The sequence below is a fragment of the Amblyraja radiata genome, chromosome 3 (assembly GCF_010909765.2).
Source record: "Amblyraja radiata isolate CabotCenter1 chromosome 3, sAmbRad1.1.pri, whole genome shotgun sequence".
In the NCBI taxonomy this organism is placed as follows: domain Eukaryota; kingdom Metazoa; phylum Chordata; class Chondrichthyes; order Rajiformes; family Rajidae; genus Amblyraja; species Amblyraja radiata.
This window is the reverse complement of record NC_045958.1, coordinates 93,699,991-93,727,424: the sequence shown is the minus strand read 5'-3', so window position 1 is coordinate 93,727,424 and position 27,434 is coordinate 93,699,991. Positions and strand designations below refer to the sequence as shown.

The following is a 27,434-nucleotide window of genomic DNA, read 5'->3' as shown; positions in this document are numbered from 1 at the left end:
GCAGCCAGGATGGCTCCTGGACAGGATGGCATATCTGCTGAACTCCTTAAGTATGGAAACCGTCAACTCTTGCCGTACCTGCACACCCTTCCCCTGCTCTGCTGGAAAGAGGGTGGTGTCCCTCAACAGACGCGTAACACCAACGTCGTCACATTCTACAAGAACAAGCGAGGTCACAGTGAGTTTTCTAATTACAGGGACATCTCACTTCTGAGTGTTACAGGAAAGGCCTTTGCCAGAGTGATCCTGCACAGACTCGTTGACCTGAGGCACAATGCGGTTTCCATGGAGGTAGTTCCACAATGGACATGATCTTCTCATGCGTCAAATACAAGGAAAATGTTGAGCAACAAACTCCATTGTACATCGCCTTTGTGGATGTTACGAAAGCTTAGAGGTGGTCATAAGTTTTGTGTGTGATTGCATTGATATCCTGGACCTAGGACAGATCTTCAGAGATATGGACAACCAGGAAGTTGTGACATAACTTTCTCCACCACTGTCCCATGAATGAAGACAGGTTTGTGGATCATCGGCTTTCTCCTCCTGAAGTAATCGACCACTGCCAAATTTCCAGTTATTGACCAGAGGACAATATCTGGTGAGACGGCCATGGACCAGGGCTGGCACGCAGAAGCTTCATCACACCTGACCATGCTGTGTTGCTGAGGAAGATCTGGTGTCACTGGAAATGTGGAGCTGATCCTCTGAACTGCCCTCGGTGGAAGACAATGATGGAGATGTGTTTTTAGAGCTCGGCTGTCAACGAAGTTGGAGTAGAAAACTGCTGGAGGAATTCAGCTGGTCAGGCAGCATCTGTGGAGGGAATGGACACACTATGTTTGGATCGGGACCTTCAAGACCCCATTGTTTTTTCCATTTACCAGGTTTGATTATGATGACAGGAAATGGCCAAGATTGATGATCACCGTGGACTGGAATGACAGATGGTTGAAGATCCCGAAGACCCAATTTTGCTCCAAGTTCTCTGCAACCTTACACACCTGGAGCTGGAGAAGCTGTTGAGGAACAACTTGACGTTCAATTATTCTTTATTAGTCATATTTACCGAGCTGAAGTGAATTCATTTCTGTATACAGTTTAATACATGTATCACCATACATAATCACTTTGACAAATCTTAAATAAGCATCTCGGAAAAGGTACAAGTGTATAACGGTAGTAGATTGAGAAAGTAGACAGAGGCCAGGTTTGGTGGCATTTTTCAATTCTCAGTTTGTAATTGCAGGATTGTTGTGTTGTGTTGGCGGGATGTGTGTGGGGGAGGGGAGGGGAGAAGGAGGGAGGTTGGCAGCGAGCATTGTGGAGCCGGAGAGGGGAGGTGGGTGGGAGGGTGTAGGTGGTGGGATTGTGAGAGGAGGTGTGGGGGGAGGGAGGATGTGGGGGAGAGTGGTGTATTGGAGGAGTGTGGGGTAGAAGTGGAGGGGGGCAGCAAGCGTTGTCGAGCCGGACAGCGGAGGGTGTGTGGGCGGGGGTGAGGAGGAGGGAGGATGTGGGAGAGGGGGGGGGCTGTGGGTAGGGGTATGTGTGGGAGAGCGCGGGTTTGTTGATGGGGTCTGTGTGGGTGGGGGGCGGGATGGGGGTTTGGCCAGGGAGAGTGGTGTATGGGGGGGGGGTGTTGTGAAAGGGAGCAGTGGGGACGGGAGTGTGTGGGGGAGGGTATGCGGGGAGAGAGAGGGAATATGTGGGGGAGAGGGGTGTGGGTGGGGGAGGGAGGATGTGGGAGTGAGCGGGGGTGTGGGTGGGGGAGGGAGGTGGTGCAGGGGGAGGGGTGTGTAGGAGGGGGCGTTGTAGGTGGGAGCGGTGTGGGGACTTGGTGTTTGTGTGTGGGGAAGGGGTTGGGTGGGGGGAGTATTTGAGAGGAGTGAGCGGGGGTGTTTGGGAGAGGGGTATGTGTTGGGGAGGGGTGTGGGGACGGGTGGTGGGGGAGGGAGGATGTGGGAGGAGGGATAGGGGTTGTGGGGAATGGGGGAGAGGGAGGGGTTGTGGGGGGAAGGAGAATGTGGGGGAGGGAGAGGGGGGTGTCGGGGAGGGAGGTGTGCGGGCGGGGGTGGTGCATTTCTTGCTGTAAATTAACAAGCCTGTAATTGCAACAACACAAAAATGCATTAATTTACATTTCAGTAAATTTATACTCACGATACTACTGTAAACATGTCTGTAATGCAACCAAAGACTCAGTCCATAGTTCTTCACAGTTCATAGATGTGGTTTGTGTCGGGCAGTGATCAGGAGTTGTTGGTTGCTGGGAAGAAGCTGTTCCTGAACCTGGAGGTCACGTTTTTTGGGCTTATGAACAAAATAATGGGATGGAATAGTGCAACGACACACAGATAACTAATAAAATAGAAATACAGGAAATTAATAATTGAATGCTAGTGTAAAAAATATCTGTCGGGCACAAAAGACGCAGTCCATAATATCTCATCGTTGTGGTTCATGTTGTGCAGTGTTCGAGAGGTTTGTAATTGCTGGGAAGAAGCTGCTCTTAAACATGGAGGTCAGTTTCCCTGCTTCTGTTGGTTTTGTCACTGGTAGGGTGGTGTGGGTCTTTGATATTAGCTGCCTTTTGCAGGTAGCATCTCCTGTAGATCCCTTTGATGATGAAGAGATTATCACCTGTGACGGACTGAGCAGTTTCAGCATAACACATGCGTAACAACAACATCGTCACACTGTACAAGATCAAGGGAGTGCACCAACTACAGGGACATCTCACTTCTGAGTGTTACAGGAAAGGCCTTTGCCAGAATGATTCTACAAAGACTGCACAGACCTGAGGCACAATGTGGTTTCCATGGAGATAGATCCACAATGGACATGATCTTCTCCATGCGTCAAATACAAGGAAAATGTCAAGAGCAGCAAACCCCATGTTCATCGCCTTGTGGATGTTACGAAAGCTTAAAGGTGGTCATAAGTTTTGTGTGTGATTGGACCCAGGACACATCTTCAGAGACTTGGACAACCAGGAATTTGCAACATAACATTCTCCACCACTGTCCCATGAATGAAGACAAGTTTGTGGATCATCGGTTTTCCACTCCTGAGGTCATCGACCACCTGCTATGTTTCCTGTGATTGACCAGAGGACAATATCTGACGAGACGGCCATGGACCAGGGCTGGCACGCAGAAGCTTCATCACACCTGACCCTGCAGTGTTGGTGAGGAAGTTCTGGTGTCACTGGGAATGTGGAGCTGATCCTCTCTAAACTGCCCTCAGTGGATGACCATGATGGAGATGTGTTTTTAGAGCTCGGCTGTCAGCGAGGTTGGAGCAGAAAACTGCTGAAGGAACTCAGTGGGTCAGGCAGCATCTGTGGAGGGAATGGACAGACGAGATTTTGATCGGGACCTTTCAAGACTCCATTCTTGTCTCCAATTACCAGGTTGGATTATGATGATAGGAAATGGCCAAGATTGATGATCACCGTGGATTGGAGTGACAGATGATTGAAGATCCTGAAGACCCAATCTTGCTCCACATTCTCTGCGACCTTCCACACCTGGAGCTGGAGAAGCTGTTGAGGAACAACTTGGTGGGACTTCTTGTGGCCCTGGATCTCCTCCAGACAGTGTGAAGGGGAAAGCATGAAACGTCTGCCTACTGATGTGGTCGCCAGCTGTTTGCGAGGAACTTTCCCTCCGAAGACTTGCAGGAAAATGCCACTGGGGCAGATGATGGGTCGGAACTGGACGAATTTGACAAATTTCTTAAACGGTGTGGATTCTCCCGTGCAACCCCAAGAGGGATTGGATAACATGCAGCAAAGGCGATGTTAGGAACCCGAGTGCCATCCGTGTAAATCCATCGGATATGAAGCGACATCGGTGGGGACCGCACCGGAATTTCTCACTCCGTCCAACAAAGGCCCTTTTAAGAGCCACTTCTAGAAAGAGCTACAACCTCATCCCCGCTCGCGCTCTCGACTGCATTTGGGATTTCATCATCAACATTTTCCAGTACAACCGGCAGCGATCTGTTGCACGTGAGAATCCACAATGTTTAAGAAATTTGTCAAACTTGTCTGGCTCCGACTCATCATCTGCCCCAGTAGCATTTTCCTGCAAGTCTTCGGAGGGAAAGAGGGAGAGAAGAAGAACTTCAGGGGCTGATGGACAGACTGTCTCAAGCTCGCAACAAAGACCGACTGACAATCATCAGAGAGAGGGTGGTGTCCCTCAACACACATGTAACACCAACATCGTCACACTGCACAAGGACAACGGAGATCTCAGCGAGTGCACCAACTACAGGGACATCTCACTTCTGAGTGTTACAGGAAAGGCCTTTGCCAGAGTGATCCTACAAAGACTGCACAGACTCACTGACCTGAGGCACAATGCGGTTTCCTTGGAGATAGATCCACAATGGACAGGAAAAGTTACAAAGACTCCCGAATTAATGGGAAGGAAAGTTCGAGAAGGGATAAGAGAGTAAGGTCAGGGCCAATAGTGACCAGTGTGAGAGGCAAGGTGAATACCGAAGTTAAAGTGTTCTATATTAATGCGCGAAATATAAGAAATAAAGTGGACGAGCTTGAGGCTCAGTTAGCAATTGGCAAGTATGATGTTGTGGGAACTACAGAGACATGGCTGCAAGAGGACCAGGGCTGGGAACTGAATATTCAAGGGTATACGTCCTATCAAAAAGTCAGGCAGGGGGATTGGGGTAGCTCTGTTGGCGAGGAATGACATTCAGTCCCTTGCGAGGGGTGACATTGAATCAGGAGATGTAGAGTCAGTATGGATAGAACTGAGGAAATGTCAGGGTTAAAATCCCTAATAGGACATCTACAGGCCCCCAAATAGTAGCCTAGATATAGGGTGCAAGTTAAATCAAGAGTTAACTTTGGCATGTCGTAAAGGTAATACTACGGTTGTTATGGGAGATTTCAACCTGCAGGTAGACAGGGAAAATCAGGTTGGTACTGGACCCCAGGAAATGGAGTTTGTGGAGTGCCTCCGTGAAGGATTCTTAGAGCAGCTTGTACTGGAGCCTACCAGGGAGAAGGCAATTCTGGATTTAGTGTTGTGCAATGAACCGGATTTGATAAGGGAACTCAAGGATAGAAGCCATTAGGAGGTAGTGACCATAATATGATGAGTTTTAATCTACAATTTGAGAGGGAGAAGGGTAAATTGGAGATGTCAGTATTACAGTTGAACAAAGGGGACTATGGAGCCATGAGGGAGGAGCTGGCCAAAGTTGACTGGAAAGATACCATAGCAGGGATGACAGTGGAACAACAATGGCAGGTATTTCTGGGAATAATACAGAAAGTGCAGGAGCAGTTCATTCCAAATAGGGAGAAAGATTCCAAAGGGAGTAAGGGGTGACTGGCTGACAAGGGACGTCAGGGACAGTATAAAAATAAAAGAGAAGATGTACAACGTAGCAAAGATGAGCGGGAAGCCAGAGGATTGGGTGACGTTTAAAGAGCAACAGAAGATAACTAAAAAGGCAATACGGGGAGAAAAGATGAGGTATGAAGATAAGATAGCCAATAATATAAAGGAGGATAGTAAAAGCTTCTTTAGGTATGTGAAGAGGAAAAAAATAGTTAAGACCAAAGTTGGAACCTTGAAGACAGATAAGGGTAAATTTATTATGGGGAGCAAGGAAATGGCAGATGCGTTGAACAGGTACTTTGGATCCGTCTTCACTAAGGAGGACACAAATAATTTTCCTGATGAACTAATGGCCAGAGGATCTGGGGTGGCTGAGGAATTGAAGGAAATCCACATTAGGCAGGAAATGGTGTTGGGTAAACTGATGGGACTGAAGGCTGATAAATCCCCAGGGCCTGATGGTCTGCATCCCAGGGTACTTAAGGGAGTGGCTCTAGAAATTGTGGACGCATTGGTGATAATTTTCCAATGTTCTATAGATTTGGGATCAGTTCCTGTGGATTGGAGGGTAGCTAATGTTATCCCACTTTTTAAGAAAGACGGGAGAGAGAAAAAGGAATTATAGACCAGTTAGCCTGACATCGGTGGTGGGGAAGTTGCTGGAGTCAATTATAAAAGATGAAATAGCAGCACATTTTGATAGCAGGACAGGGCCTGTCCCACTTTGCAATTTTTTTGGCGACTGCGAGCACACACCCGTAAAACCGTCAAGTTGTACGACATACACGCTGACATATTTTCACACAGAGTGGTGAATCTGTGGAATTCTGCCACAGAAAGTAGTTGAGGCCAGTTCATTGGATATATTTAAGAGGGAGTTAGATGTGGCCCTTGTGGCTGAAGGGATCAGGGGGTATGGAGAGAAGGCAGGTACAGGATACTGAGTTGGATGATCAGCCATGATCATATGAATGGCGGTGCAGGCTTGAAGGGCCGAATGGCCTACTCCTTCACCTATTTTCGATGTTTCTATGATTATTCCAGCATGAGGAAAACATTTTTCACACAGAGAGTGGTGAATCTCTGGAATTCTCTGCCACAGAAGGTAGTTGAGGCCAGTTCATTGGCTATATTTAAGAGGGAGTTAGATGTGGCCCTTGTGGCTAAAGGGGTCAGGGGGTATGGAGAGAAGGCAAGTACAGGATGAGTTGGATGATCATATTGAATGGCGGTGCAGGCTCGAAGGGCCGAATGGCCTACTCCTGCACCTAATTTCTATGTATGCTGTCCTGCGAGTGACGCCCGGTTAGGGTTAGGGACCACAGATGGGCTGTAAAATATTCTTCCTTCAATACATGGATTTTAAACATTAATATATTAAAATTAATACAATAAAATCAATTGTGCAAATGAAAAGATGTCTGATCATTCAGTTTTATTTACAGACGTATTGGTCCGTTTCCAGATTGTAGCGACAGATTATTATATCGTTCAAGAGATCATTCTGTTATCTCTCTAGCCTCTCTGGGGAAAACATGGCTTTAGGAGAAATTATCCCATACACTCTAGGGACAATTTATACAAACCCTAACACTGGCCATAACCCTAACCCTAACTCTAGCACTAACGGTGGCCATAAACCTAACCCTAACACTAGCAATAACTCTAGCTCTAACCCTAACCGTAACATTAACCCTAACTCTAACCCTAACACTAACTGTAGGTTGATAGGCTTGTTATAAGTATAAATTGTCCCTAGTGTGTGTGGGATAGTCTTCGGGTATTCACTGGTCGTAGGCTGGGTCCACAAATGGGGGCCGTGTGGGAAAGTGGGGGGGGGGGGGGGGAGGGTGGAGAATGGGAGAAGGGAGGGAGAGGGGGAGAAGGTGATGTGAGGGAAGGGAGGAAGAGGGGGGAAGGGAAGAAGGGGTAAAGGTAAGGGGGGTAGTGGAGAAGGAGGGATGGGGCGGGAGGGGGGTGGAGGGGAGAGGGGAGTTCAGTCTACACTCACTGAATCCATCCCTGTGAAAAGTTAGAGATGGTGATTGGATATGAAGTGGCCAAATACATCTGTAAATAGAAGTGAACGACTCAGACATCTTTTCATTTGCACAATTGATTTTATTGTATTAATTTTAATATATTAATGTTTAAAATCCATGCATTGAAGGAAGAATATTTTACAGCCCATCTGGTCCCTACCCTAGCCCTAACTGGTCATCACCTGCAGGACAACATACGTCAGCGTGTGACAGGGCGCACGACATGATGAGACACCTAGATGTCGCCCCTGGATTTTGAACATTCCAAAATCCAGGGGCGACAGGGAGACACCGCACATCACTATACGCGTCACACCATGTCGCGACCCGACCACGACGTGACAAACTCTTCAGGCTGTCGCCCAAAATGTCGCCCATGTAGGATGTAACTAGGAAAATGGACAAGGGAGAGCCAGTGGATGTAGTGTACCTGGACTTTCAGAAAGTATTCGATAAGGTCCCGCATAAGAGATTAGTGGGCAAAATTAGGGCACATGTTATTGGGGATAGAGTGCTGACATGGATAGAAAATTGGTTGGCAGACAGGAAACAAAGAGTAGGGATTAACGGATCCCTTTCAGAATGGCCAGCAGTGACTAGTGGGGTAGCGCAGGGCTTGGTGCTGGACCGCAGCTATTTACAATATATATTAATGATTTAGTTGAAGGGATTACAAGTAACATTAGCAAATTTGCAAATGACACAAAGCTGGGTGGCAGAGTGAACTGTGAGGAGGATTCTATGAGGATGCAGTGTGACTTGGACAGGTTGGGTGAGTGGGCAGATGCAGTTTAATGTGGATAAATGTGAGGTTATCCACTTTGGCAAAAAAAACAGGAAGGCAGATTATTATCTAAATTGTGTCAAGTTGGGAAAAGGGGAAGCACAACGGGATCTGGGGGTCGTTGTTCATCAGTCAATTAAAGTAAGCATGCAGGTACAGCAGGCAGTGAAGAAAGCGAATGGCATGTTGACCTTCATAACAAGAGGAGTTGAGTATAGGAGCAAAGAGGTCCTACTGCAGTTGTACAGGACCCTAGTGAGACCACACCTGGAGTATTGTGTGCAGTTTTGGTCTACAAAGTTGAGGAAGGACATTCTTGCTATTGAGGGAGTGCAGCGTAGGTTTAGAAGGTTAATTCCCGAGATGGTGGGACTGTCATATGCTGAGAGAATGGAACGGCTTGGCTTGTATACTCTAGAATTTAGAAAGATGAGAGGGGATCTTATTGAAACATAAGATTATTAAGGGTTTGGACACGCTAGAGGCAGGAAACATGTTCCCGGTGTTGGGGAGTCCAGAACCAGGGGTCACAGTTTAAGAATAAGGGGTAAGCCATTTAGAACAGAGATAGGGAAACACTTTTTCACACAGAGAGTTGTGAGTCTGGAATTCTCTGCCTCAGGGCGGTGGAGGCCGGTTCTCTGGATACTTTCAAGAGAGAGCGAGATAGGGCTCTTAAAGATAGTGGAGTCAGGGGATATGGGGAGAAGGCAGGAACGGGGTACTGATTGTGGATGATCAGCCATGATCACATTGAATGGCTGTGCTGGCTCGAAGGGCCGAATGGCCTACTCCTGCACCTATTGTCTATTGAAGCAAGGTTGTGTCCCAGCTCCCATGCTGTTTGGCATCTTCCTATCTGCCCTTTGTCTTCACGACTGACACAGAAGGAGCGAATCTTCACACTGGTAGCGACAGGAACCTCTTCATTCTAGCCACGCTGAAAGCCAAGACCAAGGTAAGAACTGTGCTTATAAATGTTCAATGGTTGTTTGTTAGTCATATTTACTGAGCTAAAGTGAAATTCATTTCTGTATACACTTTAATACATGTATCACCGTACATAATCACTGACAAATCTTAAATAAGCATCTCGGATACGGTACAAGTGTATAACAGTAGTAGATTGAGGTAGTGGACAGAGAGGCCAGGTTTGGTGACATTTTTCATGTCTCAGTTTGTATGTAGTGTTGGCGGGGTCTTTGTGGGGAGAAGGGGGGTGTGTAGAGGAGGGGGTGTGGGGGAGGGAGGATGTGGGGGGGGGGGGTGTTTTTGCGGGGATGTGTGGGGGAGGAGGGTGTGTGTGTGGGGGGGCAGTGAGCGTTGTGGAGCCAGAGAGGAGGGGTGTGATGGTGGGGGAGGGGGGGATTGTGGGTGGGGGTGAGGGCTGTGTGGGTGGGGGGATGTGTGTAACGGAGGGAGGATGGGGGGGGAGGTGTGGGAGAGGGGTATGTGTAGGCGGAGGAGGTGTGTGGGGGAGGAGGGTGTGTTCGCGGGGTGTGTGTGGGGGGGGGGGGGGGGCAGTGAGCCAGAGAGTGGGGTGTGTGTGGGTGGGAGGAGGGAGGATGTGGGAGAGGGGTGTGGGTGGGCGTGGGAGGGGGAGGGAGGATGTGGGAGGGGGAGAGTGGGGAAGGAGGGTGTGTGTTCTTGGGGTGCGTATGGGGGGGGCAGTGAACGTTGTGGAGTCAGAGGGGGGTATGTGGGTGGGGGGAGGGGTTGTGTGGGAGGGATGTATGTGGGAAGAGGTGAGGGGTGTGTTGGCCGGGGGGGGATAAGGGGTGGGAGAGAGGGAGAGGGAGGATGTGGGAGGGGGAGAGTGGGGAAGGAGGGTGTGTTTGTGGGGGAGGGGTGTGTGTGGGAGAGGGGGTGTGTGGGGGAGGGGTGGGTGGGTGGAGGAGAGGGTGTGTGGGGAATGAGGGGGGGTGTATTTCATGCTGTAGATTAACAAGCCTATAATTGCAACAACACAAAAATGCATTAATTTATATTTCAGTAAATCTATACTCACGATACTACTGTAAACATGTCTGTAATGCAACCAAAGACTCAGTCCATATTTCTTCACAGTTCATAGATGTGGTTTGTGTTGGGCAGTGTTCAAGAGCCTGATGGTTGCTGGGAAGAAGCTGTTCCTGAACCTGGAGGTCACTTTTTTTGTGGTTCATGTTGCGCAGTGTTCGAGAGGCCTGTAATTGCTGGGAAGAAGCTGCTCTTAAACATGGAGGTCAGTTTCCCTGCTTCTGTTGGCTTTTCACAATGGTAGGGTGGCGTGGGTCTGATCAGCTGCTGCACCAAACACCAATTGTCTGTTATGGAACTTGAAACTCAAGTCTGTAGTTCTTTATTGTTCATAGTTGTGGTTAGTGTTGGGCAATATGTTGGTTGCTGGGAAGAAGTTGTTCCTGAAGCAGGAGGTTATGTTTTTTAAGCTACAGTACATTGTTGCTGTGGGTAGGACGGAAATATTGAGAGTGTGGTCAGGGTGGTGTCGGTGTTTGACATTAGGACCTTTTGGATGCAGCATCTCCTGTCGATCACCCTTGATGGTAGGGAGATCATTACCTGTGATGGACTGTATTCTTCTTCATTCCTGGGAGTTTGAGTTGCTGAACCAGGCTGCAGTGCAACCAGTCAGTGTGCTCTGTCCCATACAACTGCTTACAACTGTACAAGTTCAATAGAGTATTCATCAACATGCTGATCTCCTCAATCTTCTGAACAAGTAGAGGTGATTATGAGTCTTGTATGTGATTGCATTGATGTGCTGGACCCAGGACAGATCTTCAGAGACATGGACAAGCAGGAACTTGCAACATAACTTTCTCCACCAGTCAAGTTTGTGGATCATCGGCTTTCCCCACCTGAGATCATCGACCTCGACAACAAGTTTACTGTGATTGACCAGAGGACAAGATCTGACGAGACGGCCATGGACCAGGGCTGGCACGCAGAAGCTTCATCTGACCCTGCTGTGTTGCTGAGGAAGATCAGGTGTCACTGGGAATGTGGAGCTGATCCTCTGTAAACTGCCCTCAGTGGAAGACGTGTTTTTAGAGCTCGGCTGTCAGCGAAGGTTGTGCAGAAAACTGCTGGAGGAACTCAGCGGGTCAGGCAGCACCTGTGGAGGGAATGGACAGATGATGTTTGGATCAAGACCCTTCAAGACTCCATTCTTATCTCCATTTAGCAGTTCAGTTCCTGATGACAGGAAATGGCCAAGATTGATGATCACCGTGGACTGGAGTGACAGATGATTGAAGATTCTGAAGTCCCAATCTTGCTTTGGTCTGGAGGTCGGTCGAGAATGCGATGCCGAGAGAACATGGCATCTGTGGAGGGAATGGACAGGTGACGTTTTGTATCGGGACCCTTCAAGACTTCATTCTTCATGTGTCCACTAACCTGGCCGGGCTGGATGAGGACACTGACTAGAGTGCCGTTCCTTGCAAGTCACTGGAGGGAAAGGTCCTCGCAAACAGCTGGAGACCACAGCAGTCGGCAGAAAATTCAAGACTGCCCCCTTCACCTTTTTAAGGAGATCACAAGAAATCCTAAGTTGTTCCTCAAACTGCTCATTCCACACCAGGTGTGCAGAATTGTTGAATGGCCATTTGAAGATGGACAACCTCTGCATGAACTGGATAAAACCATCAATCGCCTGGCAGCCAGGAAGGCTCCTGGACAGGATGGCATATCTGCTGACCTCCTTAAGTATAGAAACCGTCAACTCTTGCCGTACCTGCACACCCTTCCCCTGCTCTGCTGGAGAGAGGGTGGTGTCCCTCAACAGATGCGTAACACCAACATCGTCACATTCTACAAGAACAAGCGAGTGTACCAACTATAGGGACATCTCATTTCTGAGTGTTACAGGAAAGGCCTTTCCCAGAGTGATCCTGCAAAGACTGCACAGACTCGCTGACCTGAGGCACAATGCGGTTTCCATGGAGGTAGATCCACAATGGACGTGATCTTCTCATGCGTCAAATACAAGGAAAATGTCGAGCAACAAACCCCATTGTATGTCGCCTTTGTGGATGTTACGAAAGCTTAGAGGTGGTCATAAGTTTTGTGTGTGATTGCATTGATATCCTGGACCTAGGACAGATCTTCAGAGATATGGACAACCAGGAAGTTGCAACATAACTTTCTCCACCACTGTCCAATGAATGAAGACAAGTTTGTGGATCATCGGCTTTCCCCTCCTGAGGTCATCGACCTCTGCCATGTTTCCTGTTATTGACCTGAGGACAATATCTGGCGAGACGGCCATGTACCAGGGCTGGCACGCAGAAGCTTCATCACACCTGATCATGCTGTGTTGCTGAGGAAGATCTGGAGTCACTGGAAATGTGGAGCTGATCCTCTAAACTGCCCACTGGAAGACCATGATGGAGATGTGTTTTTAGAGCTCGGCTGTCAGCGAAGTTGGAGCAGAAAACTGATGGAGGAACTCAGCGGGTCAGGCAGCATCTGTGGAGGGAATGGACACACTATGTTTGGATCAGGAACCTTCAAGACTCCATTCTTATCTCCGTTCTTATCTGGGTTATGATGACAGGAAATGGCCAAGATTTATGATCACCGTGGACTGGAATGACAGATGATTGAAGATTCCAAAGACCCGATTTTGCTCCAAGTTCTCTGCGACCTTCCACACCTGGAGCTGGAGAAGCTGTTGAGGAACAACTTGGTGAGATTTCTTTTGGCCCTGGATCTCCTCCAGATTGTTTGAAGGGACAAACATGACAGATGTGTGAGTGCTGGCAGTTATCCGGCGGATGCCGGAGGTCGGTCGAGGACGCGCCGCCGAGAGAACACGGCATCTGCGGAGGGAATGGACAGATGACGTTTGGATCGGGATCCTTCAAGACTCCATTCTTGTCTCCATTTACTAGTTCGATTTCTGACGACTGGAAATGGCCAAGTTTGATGATCACCGTGGACTTGAATGACAGATCCCGAAGGCTGAATCTTGCTCCACCTTCTCTGTCCACACACGGAGCTGGTCAAGAACAGACTCGGCCAGAGGTGGCTGCGAACAAGGACGAGCCCAGTGTCTGCCGAGAACAAGGGTCAAGGACGGGCCCATGGTGGGTGCCGGAGGTCGGTCAAGGACGCGCGTCCTAGAGAACAAAGAGGAATGGACAGACTATGTGTGGATCACATTGGTCAATCATCACCCCAACAGAAGAAAGACTTCAGGGGCTGATGGACAGACTGTCTCAAGCTCGCAACAAAGACCAACTGACAATCATCAGAGAGAGGGTGGTGTCCCTCAACACACGCGTAACACCAACATTGTCACACTGCTCAAGGACAAGGAGATCACAGCTATGGCACCAACTACAGGGACATCGCACTTCTGAGTGTTACAGGAAAGGCCTTTGCCAGAGTGATCCTACAAAGACTGCACAGACTCGCTGACCTGAGGCACAATGTGGTTTCCATGGAGATAGATCCACCATGGACATGATCTCCCTGTGTCAAATCCAAGAAAAATGTCGAGAGCAGCAAACGCCATTGTTCATTGCCTTTGTGGATCTTACAAAAGTTTTTGATTCTGTCAGCAGACACGACCTCTACCAGCTACTGGAGAAGATTAGATGTCCACCACGTCTTCTAAACCTCACTTTGTCCTTCCATGAGAACATGCATCTATAGTGGAATTTGACGAAGCTACATCAGACAGTTTTCCCCATGAGAAGTGGAGTGAAGCAAGGCTGTGTCCCAACTCCCATGTTATTCAGCATCTTCCTATCTGCCCTTCTGCCTTCCCAACAGACACGGAAGACGTGTATCTTCAAACCAGAAGTGATCGGATGCTCTTCAATCTGGCAATGTTGAAAGCTAAGACGAAGGTGAGAACTGTGCTTATAAGGGAACTCCAGCCAGCTGATGATGCTGCACTCAGTTCTCCAAAAGAAGAAGGACGTCAGGGGCTGATGGACAGACTTTCTCATGCTTGCACCAAAGACCGACTGGCAATCAGCGTTAAGATGACTATTGTCATGGGTCAGGTTACTCCACTCCCCTCTGAAATGACCATAAACACCACTTTGCTGTAAAATGTCTTAATTTCACCAAACTAGAATTTTCGGTGACTGCCGGCCACTCTCTGGATGAGGAAACCAATTCACGTACAGTAAAACACCTTCCTCTACAGCACCCACCTTCGGGACGCTAAGTAAGTGGACATGGAAGACCAGGAAACTCAAAATGAAGACCAAGGTAACTGTCTACAACGCGTGTGTGTTGAACACGTTACTGTCCAGCAGTGAAGCTTCGGCGACTTACCTACATCAAGAACGGTAAATGAATGGGAGAGGACCAAGAGAGGACCCGGCGGTGGGCTGCCTAGGACGGGCCCGCGGTGGGTGCCGGAGGTCGGTCGAGGAGTGATGTGGAGAACAAAATGGGACCCGCGTCGGAACCAGGACAGACCTTCAGAGATATGAACACCCAGCAACTTGAAGCAGGATCTTGAAACATAACTTACTCCACCATTGTCCCATCAATGAAGAAAAGTTTGTGGATCTGCGGCTTTCTCCTGAGGTCAACAAATAGCTCTGTGGTCCTGCGGACATTGAGAACAAAGCGTCTGCACTAGCAGCATTCCCTCAGATTATCAATCTCTCTCCTGTACTCTGACTCGTCATTAACCATCGTCCAACAACGGTGGTATCGTCGGTGAAATTTAAGGACGGGATTGGAATGGTCTGGCTGTGCAGTCCTGGTCTTAGAGCAGGGGACTGAGCACACAGCCTTGAGCTGGTCCTATGTTGGTTATAGAGGAGGAGGTATAGCCCGTTTGTGCTGATAGTAGTCTGCTGATGAGGAAATTGAAGATCCAGTTGTATTGGATTGAGCAGAGGAGATGTGTGAGGCAAGTTTTGTTTTAACAGAGAGGGTGGTGAGTGCCTAGAATCCGTTGCATGAAAGAACATGGAAGTCATTGGATATTTTTATGGCAGAGATGGACAAATTCTTGATGAGAATGGATGTCTAGGGTTATGGGGAAAGGCAGGAAGGCAACAAAATTCAGCCAGTCCTCCTCCTTTGTTTACCTGTGGTCGGGGTCATAAACCCTCTGTAGTCACTGCTACGGACGGTCGGATGTACAGGCCCTCTCGTCGGGATGATTGAAACTCCGACGTCGGGAGGGTCAAACACACTCGCGACACACTCCCGTTGGCTTGGAGGTCCCGAACTCGGCACTTTTCTACCGGAGACCGTGGCTTCAGGATGTTATAGGCTGCAAGCCGGCGGTCAGAACTCTGTCCTCTCCCTGACCAACATGCCCAGCATCCCTGCGACACTCAAGCAGAAGTGTCTCCGCTGGCTTGGACATGTCCACATGTTGGAAAATGGACGCATCCCCAGAGATGTGCTGTACGGGGAGGTCACCAATGCACGGTGGTGGAGGCCAATACCTGAGTGTCATATGGGTACGGAGGGACATGGAACTTGTGCAGGCAAGTAAGAGTTGGTTTTGAGATTATGTTTGGCATATTATTTAATTATTTCTTAGCATCTTAACGGCCCTGTAAATTTAACGATACTCTGATAAAATGTTCAGTATTATTAAATAAATGCCTACTGTAGAACATTGTCCACAGTGTAATTAAAGACGCGGTTCATAATATCTCGTAGTTGTGGTGAGTGTCTAGAATATGCAATGGGGTGGGGTGGGGTGGTAGTTGAGGCAGGCACGAGAGTGGCATTTCAGCAACTTTTGTTTCGTACGGGTTTCTTGTCTCCATTTACCAGGTCGGTTTCTCATGACAGGAAATGGCCAAGATTGATGATCACCATGGACTTGAATGACAGAAAATTGAAGCCGCTCAAGACCGGACTCGGCCCGCAGTGGCCATGAACATGGACGAACCCGGCACTCGAAGTGACCGCTGAGACAAGTGTCAAGTACGGGCCCTCGGTAGGTGCCGGAGGTCAGACTGCTCATGGAATGGCACGCCGCCGAGAAGGAAGAGGAACCATCGGGACCATATTGGTCACTCATCACCCCAACAGAAGAAGGACTTCAGGGGCTGATGGACAGACTGTCTCATGCTTGGAATGATTACCGACTGGCAATCAGTATTAAGACGAATGTTGTCATGGGTCAAGGCACTCCACTCCCCTCTGAAATCATTCTAAACACCAGTCAGCTGGAAATTGTCATCCAATTCACCTACCTAGGATCAACAGTGACTGATAGCCACTCTCTGGACGAGGAAATCAATTCACCTACAGTAAACCACCTTCTGGGGGATATCCAAGCAGACATAATAATAATAATACATTTTATTTGTGGGCGCCTTTCAAAAGTCTCAAGGACACCTTACAGAAATTAACAAGAGTAAAAAAACATATAATCTGAGTAAAATAAATAATAAAGACATCACCAATACACAAATTAAAGACAGAATTCGATCCAAAGACAAAAAATCAAAAACACAATGTGAAGATGTGAGAGCAGCGGCAGCTAAACCGCGCCAGCGTACACTCTCCCTTCCGACAGCCATCTTGGACACAAACTAAAATATTCACTTACACACAAAAAATCATCCCCCCACAATGGTTACCACTGTGGGGGAAGGCACAATGTCCAGTCCCCATCCCCAGTTCTCCCAAAGTCAGGCCTATTGAGGCCTCTGCTATTGCCTCTACGGAGGCCCGATGTTCCTGGCCGTTCTGGCCGGGTGCTGTTGCCCCGGCGTCGGGAGAGTCCTCTCAGCGGCTGGGCCACCTGGAACGGCCGCTTCCGAAGCCGACAACACCGCGCCGGTTTGGAGCTCCCAGGCTCCCGATGTTGAGGTCGGCGCCGCCCGCTCCGCAGACCCTCAGCCCGGAGGTGTTGAACTCGGCGGTCACAGCTCACCGGAGCTCCAGCGCGTCGATCCAGCGCGGCGACCCAGGCAAGGCATCGCCCACTCCGCGATAGCGCTCCAGCGCTGTGCCGCCACCGAAGCCGAGGTGCTGGGCGGACCCCGCCAGGAAACGGCGCTCCACGCCCGCTGGTAGGCCACGAGGACGGGTCGACGGGGCAGCCCGGAGAAAAAGCTGCCTCACCGACCAGGTAGGGACCTAGAAATAATGTTACCCCCTTCCCCCCACATTTAAAAAGTCTATCTCTCCCACAAACAAACACAGGACTCACTAAAACTACAGGAGTAATAATGTCTTATTGGCAGCATTCCCTCAGATTATCAATCTCTCTCCTGTACTCTGACTCGTCATTATCCATTATTTGTCCAACATCGGTGGAATCGTCGGTGAAATTTAAAGACGGCATTGGAATGGTCTGGCTGTGCAGTCCTGGTCATAGAGCAGGGGACTGAGCACACAGCCTTGAGCTGGTCCTGTGTTGGTTATAGTGGAGGGGGTGTTGCCAGTTTGTGCTGAGCTGGAGGCCTTGCTCGAGCTTAACTTTGAGCCCCACCGCAGGGCCGTGGACTTACCATCGGAGCCTGAGATCCCTTTCCTGTGATCGACACTGCAACAGCGGCCTGCGAATTTCAACATCAAGGAGCTCGTAATCTCGGGTAGATACTGATATCGGGAAGGTCCAAAGTCGCAGGAGGTTCGACCAGCCCCAACCCGTGATCTGATCATCTGGCGCGGGGGGGCTGAGATCGCCCCGACGCGGAGGGCCCGACCTCCGACTACGGGAGCCAAGATCGCCCCGTCAACGGAAGTCTCGAGGCCCCCTACCACGGGAGAACAAAGAAGGGAAGAGATTTAACTTTTTCCAGGGGGATCATCAGCCTCTGATTGACCTGGGATTGACCAAAGGACAAGATCTGAAGAGATGGCCATGTACCAAGGGAAACATGTAGAAGCTTCATCGCTCCAAGTCAAGTCAAGTTTATTTGTCACATACACATACGAGATGTGCAGTGAAATGAAAAGTGGCAATGCCTGTGGAATGTGCACTCCTGACTCTCCTGTGTTCCTGAGGATGTGCTGCTACTCGGAATAGACTGAGCTGCTTCTCCGCCTAACTGCCTTCCCGTGCCTGGTATGGCACATCGCTCGAGACTTCAAGTAAGACCTTTACTTGGGAATCCTTCCTCTGCAATTCCCCACGAGATAGACCTTACAAACAGTTGTAGAACACTCACTGGCAGCATATTCATGGTTCTCGATCTCTCACTGTCTGAAGCAGCTCCTGTGCCACCAACAATGTAGACAGCTGTCGGTCTTCAAACTGCTCTGACTGCCACTTGTCTTAAGTTCATTAGCCTTCGGACCAAAATTAGGCCATTCAGCCCATCGAGTCTACTCCACCATTCAACCATGGCTGATCTATTTTTCCCTCTCAACCCCATTCTCCTGTCTTCGTCCCATAACCTTTGACCCCCTTACTAATCAAGAACCTGTCGATCTCCGCTTTAAAATTCCCAATTACTTGGCCTCCGCTGCCTTCAGTGGCAAATAATTCCAGATTCACTGCCCTCTCCTTAAAGAAATTCATAAGTTACAGGAGCAGAATAAGGCCATTCAGCCCATCAAGTCTACTCTGCCATTCAATCAGGGCTGATCTATCTTTCCGTCTCAACCTCATTCTCCTGCCTTCGCCCCATAACCCGATACCCGTACTAATAAAAAATCTGTCAATCTCTGCCTCGAAAATATCAATTGACTTGGCCTCCATCTCCGTCTGTGGCAATGAATTCCATAGCTTCACCACCCTCTGACTAAATAAATTCCTTCTCATCTTTCTAAAGGTACATCTATTTAGTCTGAGGCTATGGCTTCTGGTCCAAGACTCCGACTGCTGGAAACATCCTTTCCACATCCTCTCTTACTATTCGGTAAGTTTAAATGCGTTACCCCCTCATCCTTCTAAACTCCAGCAAGTATAGGCCCAGTGCCACCAAACGCCATCATATCTGAACCCATTCATTCCTGAGATCATTCTCGTAAATGTTCTCTGGACCAACACATCCTTCCTGAGATTTGGTGCCCAAAACTGCTCACAATATTCCAAATGTGGTCTGACCAGTGCCCTAGGAACTCCTCAGCATTGCATCCCTGTATTTGTATTCTAGCCCTCAAAATAACTACCGGCTTTGCATTCACCTTCCTTACCACCAATTCAACTTGCAAATTAACTTTTTAGGAATCATGCAGCAGCACTCCAGAGTCCCTTTGCACCTCCAAATCCTGAATTCTTTCCCCATTTAGAAAATAGTCTACGCCTTTATTCCTACTTCCAAAATGCACGACTCCACATTTTGCTTTGCTGTATGCCAACTGCCACTTCCCAGCCCACTCTCTCAACTTTTAGTTACCTTCTGGGTTTTTTTTTAAGCTTCCCAGTTCTCCAGCTACCCCACTAACCTTTGCAATGTTATATGCCTTCTCTTTAATTTTATTCCTCCTTGTCTCAGTTCTAAAGATACATCCTTTAATTCTGAAGCTGTGCCCTCTTGTCTTAGACTCTCCCACTAGTGGACACATCCTCTCACATCCACCCTTTCCAGCCTTTAACTATTCAATGAGTCCCTCCCTCATCCTTCTAAACTCCAGCGAGTACAGGTCCAGAGCCGTCAAACATTTATCGTATGTTAATCCAATCATTCTCATAAACCTCCTCTGCACCCTCTCTAATACCAGCATATCTCGCTTCAGATATGGGTACGAAAACTGCTCACAATATTCCACATGTGGTCTGACCAGTGCCTTACAAAAAGCCTCAGCATTACATCTCTTTTTATATATTTTAGAGTTACTCCAGCTTTTTGAGTTTATATTCCAGTTGTCTTGAAATGAATGCTAACATTTTGTTTGCCTTGTTATTTGTATGTGCAGGATTGCTCATTAATTGGAGAAACAATGGGCCTTTGGGATCTTCAGCGTTGCTCTGCCCTTCAAGTCAATGATCTACCTCCAACATTTTGCTGCTCAGTGCCAGAGGCAAAAATCGAGCAGAAACCCATTGAAGCCTCATCACTACGGAATGCAATCTGTTCCAAAGAGAGAGATCAGATGTCACCAGAAACCCACTGTAACCACTCTGGACACTGCTCTTCCAGGGTTCAGGACGTTACTCAGTACGTACCCTTCCAAAGGTTGTCTATGAAGACAGCAAGACTTAACCTGTTGAGGTCATGAGGACCAGTGGGTGTACTGTCCAACCAAGGAGTTGTTCTGAAGTCTTGACCTCCCTTTCTTTTGCAGCAGGTGATTCAAATCCCCCCCATCCTTTCAAAGGTCATTGTAAAAGCCACTAATAAAGAGCCGTGATCTTGTATATCGGTCTCTTTTTATTTTGTGTCTCTGGAATTCTTGACTCTCAATACATCTCAGCTAAGAAATATGGTTATGGTGTAACTGGGGCGCAGGCACTGAATCCTGCTGAGGTGAAACAAGAATTTGGTTTTCTTTTCGAGGGGGGGAGAGATGGAGCATGAATTACAGGAAACCCTTGCTATAGCGAACCACACTGGGCAGGCGGGAGGGGGGGGGGGGGGGGGGAGATGGAGCATAAATTACAGTAAACCCTTGCTATGGTGAACCACACTTGGCGGGGGGGGGGGGTTGTTGGGGGCGGTTGAGAGGGAGGTGGTGTCGGTTATTGCCAATGTTCTGCTACAACCAAATAAGGGGCTTAATATGTACAGTACTTAGGAAAAACAGCAAATAAACATACAATAAATAAACAGTAAAGGGCACAAAATATGCCATGCCTTGTGGTGGCACAGTGGTACTGCAGTAGAGGAATGTTTAGGATTGAAATTCTTGATTCTCTGCATTTCTTTGCAAAACGAGCTGTGATTTGGTGAGAAATATGGCTCATCCTCTTCAGTCCCATTGCGCCCTCAACCCCCTCCCTTCATCCCCCCCACTACCGTGTCCACTGAGTACACATCACACCCTGCCTCTGTCCAAAAAAAAGTTATTTTATGAACTGCGGAAAAGAGCTATGACCTTGGTTTTACAAAGAAATATCGTTAATCAACAATTTCACCCTTTCCAGCCCAGTGTGTGGCAGGATTGAACCTGAGGGTAGACACTTGGTGCAGGACGTTTCGAAGTGGCTGCATGAGAGCCTCGAGGGGGAGCAGCCAGAAGTCATCGTGCATGTTTGCGCAAATGACATGGGTAGGAAAAGGACGGAGGTTCTGCAATATGGCTACAGGGAGTTAGGTAAATATCTTAAACACAGGACTCCAGGGTAGTGATTTTAGGATTACTTCCAGTGCTAAGTTCTAGTGAGGGTAGGAACAGGATGTTGTAACCGATATCCCTTGTATAGAGGTCTGTTAAACCAGCTCAATGTTCCAGGGTAAATGCTAAAGTCATCATTGGTTTCCACCATAATCAATTTCAATATCACTAAAGGAAATGAAAAAAAGGAATTAATGTAGGTTGAATGTTAGAACAAAATGAATATTTTTGAAACTCTTCTCGGTTGGTAAAATAATTGATTAAAGGATCTTTGCCTCAAGGCAGTTCTAGTTTTCAGATTGCAAACTCCAATTCATTGATACCTGGAGCAGCTGCCTCCATCAACCGTGCATGGTACGGATGTGCATCCATCAATGCTCAATGTTGGATTCTGGGGAGCATCAGCAATCAGATATATACATTATTAAATATACATTATCATGGGTCTGCAGTCACATTTATCTAAATAGAAGTCATTCCGTGGAACAGAAATATTTTCCACAAATTTATTTGACAATTCAAGAAAGCCTCCTGAATTTATCGTGGCAAAACACAAATGTGCTGGAGGACCTCAGCAGGTCAGGCAGCATTGATGGTGGGAATGTGAGAGCCAGTAGCCACAACAGGCCAGAAGGCACCATATTTCAGCTACATGGAGTTAACATAGAAACCACTAGGTATATTTGAGAAGAGATAATTGTAGTTTGGTCATTACAATTTCTATTCACTGGTTTCCTTGTTACATGTACAGAGATAGTGTTGGATGGTTTTATGCAAATTTAAATTATAGGTTATATTATAGACTAGTCACTTAAACATTGGCAAATGGAAAACAACTGTAGGAAAAAAATCAATGAGTTCTGAAATGCTTTTTTTTTTAATTAGCAAAGTATTTCATAAATGGGCCAAACACCAGGTTGTTATAATAATACACAAGACACTGGGGCTGCAGTAAAAATAAATCTCTACCAAGAGGTTTGAATAGTGCTTTTGTAAATGAAACATGAATTTCCCAGATTGGCTGTTATTATCATCAGTTACCAGCTTCACTGTTATCAACGTTTCTCTATTCAACAGGTCCTTGTTGATATTTGAACTCGTCTTGAGTGCTTGGAATTTCAAAGAGGTAAATATTCCTCCGTTTTTAATTTGAAGCTACACATCAGCTCAGAAAATGTAATTTTGTTTTCCGGCTGTTGATATTCAACAAAATTATGAGACTTACATAGAAAAGCTCAGGTTAACTTGACCTTCTGAAGAGATATTGATTAACGCATGGTTAATGTTCCTCCATCTGCAGGCTGTGAGCAATTCTCACAAAATGCTTCCATCTTCAAGTACCTAGTCTTCTAGCCAATTAAAACTTTAACATTCATGGTCTGTAAAAGGCGTTGTCCACAACTGGAAGAGTAAAGTAATAAATGTTATATCAGATGCAAATCTTGTGTTCCAGTATCTTGTCTCTGAATTCATGCTGCAATATCGAGGATACAGTGGTATATGGCAGACAAACTGCTACTGTAAATATTTCTCTCATGTCAAAGTCATACTTCAGAGAAACAGGTTTTTGAGCTCAACAAACCCATTCCATCTTGCCCAGTAACACCAATCACATTTTATTCTGCCCACATTCCCATAAACTCCATCTCAAGAAGGATCCCGACCCGAAACGTCACCTGTTCCTTTTCTCCAGAGATGCTGTCTGACCTGCTGAGTTACTTCATCTTTTTGTGTCTTATCTTTCCATAAACTCACCTAGGTTCAACCATTTACTTACACAGTGACCAATAAACCGAAAACATAGAATGTAGGAGGAAACAGGAGCACCTGAAGGAATTATAGCATAAAAGGGTGAACATGCAAACTCCACGCAGACAGAGCCAGGGGTGAGAATCGAACCTGGGCCTCGAGCTGAGAGGCAGCAGCTCTGATGGTGATACCACCGTGCTGTACACTGAGTAATAAGGATTGAATACTTATAGAAACTTGGAAAATAGGTGCAGGAGTAGGCCATTCGGCCCTTCGAGCCTGCACCGCCATTCAATATGATCATGGCTGATCATCCAACTCAGTATCCTGTACCTGCCTTCTCTCCATACCCCCTGATCCCTTTAGCCACTAGGGCCACATCTAACTCCCTCTTAAATATAGCCAATGAACTGGCCTCAACTACCTTCTGTGGCAGAGAATTCCAGAGATTCACCACTCTGTGTGAAAAATGTTTTCCTCATTTCGGTCCTAAAAGATTCCCCCCTTATCCTTAAACTGACCCCTTGTTCTGGATTTCCCCAACATCGGGAACAATCTTCCTGCATCTAGCCTGTCCAACCCCTTAAGAATTTTGTAAGTTTCTATAAGATCCCCCCTCAATCTTCTAAATTCTAACGAGTACAAGCCGAGTCTATCCAGTCTTTCTTCATATGAAAGTCCTGACATCCCAGGAATCAGTCTGGTGAACCTTCTCTGTACTCCCTCTATGGCAAGAATGTCTTTCCTCAGATTAGGAGACCAAAACTGTACGCAATACTCCAGGTGTGGCCTCACCAAGACCCTGTACAACTGCAGTAGAACCTCCCTGTTCCTATACTCAAATCCTTTTGAATCTAATAAAAACGCAGACACCGTTGTCTTGATTTGTGCCCTAGAAGTGTTATTGTATAGTCACCAATAGTAAATGAGGAAGTAGGTAAACACTAGATGACTGATCTAATAAAAGATTTTAGATGGCAAGTATTTTTAGTTAGGGCTGCAGTGTTTTCATCAATTTTCTCTGCCTCCTTCCTGGTACTGTCACAGAACATAATACCATGTCTTTCAATGTAAATTTGCATGGGGACATGCTTTGGAGCTGTGTGGCGGTTGTAGGTCAAGTGAGAAGAATGCTGCTGTCTTGTCAACAGACTTGGTTCTCCCTTCACAGAGGCTGCCTGACCCATTGCCTATTTGCAGCTTATGATTGGCCAGGACGTGGACTTTCAGATCGTTGACGGGTCACCTGTCCATCATTCATATGCTTAATGACATCGTTCCATTCTGCCCCGCTTCAAGCCCCGAGTTTTGATTGGACAACCTGTTGCAGGCCAGCGGGTCGTGATTGGCCACATCTGTGGAGGTCCCGCCTTCTGACTCATTGGTCCTTAATCATGTCCCGCCTCCAACCCTTGCCATTGGTCTAAAACATCCAAACAACAAAGCTAATTGGTCACTATCTGCATTAATCTACTTCTTGTGCCTGGTGGTGGCAAGATTGGTGGAAACAGGGCTAGGACGTGAACGCTCTTTCCTTGACCTTCTAAGGAACTAAATCTGCATCATCTCCACATTAGATTGGGACGTCCTGTGCAGGAAGGAACTGCAGATGCCGCCTAATACTGACGATGGACACAAAAATGCTGGAGTAAATCAGCGGGTCAGGCAGCATCTCTGGTGAGAAGGAAAGTGAGACGCTGCCTGTCCTGCTGAATTACTCCAGCATTTTCTAATCAGATGCTGCTCTACTCTTCAGTGTAGAGCAGCATCTGCAGTTTCTTCCTAAGAGAATGTAAAGTAGAAGGGTCTCGACACCAAACGTCTCCCATTCCTTCTCTCCAGAGATGCTGCCTGTCCCACCAGCACTTGGTGTCCTCAGATCAAAGCAGCTAATGAAATGTAGAATGTTGATTGAAGGTGACAAGGAGGCAAATAATCAGTGAAATTGATCAGGACAGTGAGACAAGTCGGAGAACTGGGGGGGGGGGGGGGGGGGGAGGAGAAGAGAGGGAAAGCTAGGGTTACTTGAAGTTAGAGAAATCAATATTCATCCTGAAGATAGGCACAAAGCGCTGGAGTAACTCAGAGGGACAGGCAGCATCTCTGGAGAAAAGGAATGGGTGACGCTTTTGGTCGAGATCCTTCTTCAAACTGAGAGTCAGGGAAGAGGGAGACACAGAGATAAGGAAAGGTAAAGTGTGAAAACGAGACATTAAAGGAGACGGAGTTCAAGGGAAATAATAATAATAATATATTTTATTGTCATTGCACATAAGCGCAACGAGATTTGGTATGTAGCTTCCATCCGATGTCATAACTTAAATAACTAATAAAATTTAGATTTAGATACCCCGAGAACATGGTTTGTAACGTAGAATAGATCATTGTAGAATAGATCATTGTTAGCTAAGAGGTAACAATGAAGCAAACAGATAAAATGTAATCAGGGACAGTCAGACTGGCGGGAGAGGGGATGGAGAGAGGGAAAGCAAGGATAACTTTGTTAGAGAAGTAAATGTTCATAACGCTGGGGTGTAAGGTGTCCAAGCGGTAGGACGTCCGACTGCGTCGTCGGAGAGCTAAATGCCAAAGATCCTATTGCAATCTTTGCTAAATGCCGCTTGAGCATTTGAAATGTGAAGAGGTCTCTCATTCCTTCCTTCTCTGCACAGTCGCTGCCGCAGCCTGACCCGCTCCCTGACTGACCCCAGCAGCAAAGACCCTTTGCCCAGCAGCGTGTGTCTGGCTCCGGTACAGCTTCGGCCAGTGGAGCCAAAGCTCCTATAGCGGATCTTTGAGTGGAGCCGCCAAACATCAGGGGGGGGGCGGGACAAGCGCGTCTTTCGACCCCGCCCCTAAATGCGTCACAGTTCCACACGCGGCAGCTGATTGGCCCAGACCATCACTTCTCTAGTACCGCCCACTAAGCAGAACTCGCCCGTTCCGATTGGTCAGCGCGGCCGTCCATCACCGCGGAATGAGGGCGGGTTCGCGTGACGTGTCGCCTCCCTGTTAGCCCCGCCCTCAGAGCCGAAATTATCTGATTGGTCGAAGCGGCCGTCATCACCTCTCCTAGTCCCGCCCTCCATGCAGAAGCGCCTCTCTGATTGGCGGTGACCCGTCGCCCATTGGTCCAGGGCGCTGTCAGTCACGGCGCGGCTGCGGGATAGCTCCTCCGCAAGATGGCGGCGAACGCCGGGCCTGGCAACAGCTGGCGGGGCGGTTAGAGACTCGCCACGGGGAACAGCCTTCCACACAAGCCGCCTGCAACCGGGGAGCGCTCGCCTGCTTGTGTCTCCGCTTCAAACCCCTGAGGGAGGAGTAAGATTGCCGAGCTCCCTCCCCCCTACCCCTCTCCTTCCTTCCCTCCCCATAACATTCCCCCCACTCCCTCCCTCACTCACTCCCTAATAAAATGGCAACCATGGAGAAACTGATGAAGGCCTTCGAGTCACTGAAGTCATTCCAACAGGGACCGTCCAGCGAGGAGCCGGGACAGAAACAGTGAGTAAACAGACGCTTTGAAGGTGCACACATTTACACACACACACACACACACACACACACACATTTACAGACACACACACACATTTACAGACACACACACACATTTACAGACACACACACATTTACAGACACACACACACATTTACAGACACACACACATTTACAGACACACACACACACACACACACATTTACACACACACACACACATTTACAGACACACACACACACCATCATCCCCACACGAATGTGCGCGCACACTAATTCCCCCATGTATTTGCTCAAACACACACTAATACAGAGTACACAGCCGCTCACACCCATGCAAACACATGCATGCAATCTCCCAATGCTACATGCACAACCCTTGATGCAAACAAACACACACAGTCTCCAGGAAACATGCACACAACAAATCAGACTCGTTCGTCCTCAAACTTACTCTCACTGATATATACGCAACCGCGCTAAAAATACTCATACCCACGCAGACAGAAATTATACACCAACAAATATTCATTCTAATGATGCAGGCAAAGTGGAGAAAATATTTAGACAAATTCAGATGATAGAATATGTGTTGTTAAGGCGCACCGATGTTTAAACGCAAAATAAACAAACGATCAAAATGCAAATGGGCAGCGAATACATGGGGAGTGTTTACTAATATGTCAGGTGGAAGCTTCACCTTAGATGCTATGTTGTTTGTCCCGTCAGTGTATGCTGATTGACTTAGATTTTTTTCTTCTACTTTTTGTCATTATTTCTTTATTAAGAATGTATGTATGACTGTATGATTGAG

General features: G+C 47.6%; 1 protein-coding gene and 2 long non-coding RNA genes across 7 annotated transcripts in view; 2 read left to right on the top strand and 1 right to left on the bottom strand.

Annotated features, from left to right (window-relative positions):
- Nucleotides 1-1,048: 1,048 nt before the first annotated feature.
- On the bottom strand, nucleotides 1,049-27,434 carry LOC116971295. Its single transcript, XR_004411462.1, has 3 exons — nucleotides 27,423-27,434; nucleotides 26,550-26,559; nucleotides 1,049-1,140 (listed from the first exon to the last, which is right to left on the bottom strand). It is a non-coding gene; the product is annotated as an uncharacterized LOC116971295 (long non-coding RNA).
- LOC116971296 lies at nucleotides 3,378-12,973 on the top strand. The gene is made up of 3 exons (XR_004411463.1): nucleotides 3,378-3,562; nucleotides 6,248-6,252; nucleotides 12,900-12,973. It is a non-coding gene; the product is annotated as an uncharacterized LOC116971296 (long non-coding RNA).
- htt (huntingtin) overlaps nucleotides 26,293-27,434 on the top strand; it is a 214,299-nt gene continuing 213,157 nt past the window's right edge. For all 5 annotated transcript variants that reach the window (XM_033018340.1, XM_033018344.1, XM_033018343.1 and 2 more), the window contains exon 1: nucleotides 26,293-26,630. In XM_033018340.1, coding sequence (XP_032874231.1) covers nucleotides 26,542-26,630 — 89 coding nt within the window. In that variant the 5' untranslated portion in view covers nucleotides 26,293-26,541. The remainder of the gene's footprint in view (nucleotides 26,631-27,434) is intronic.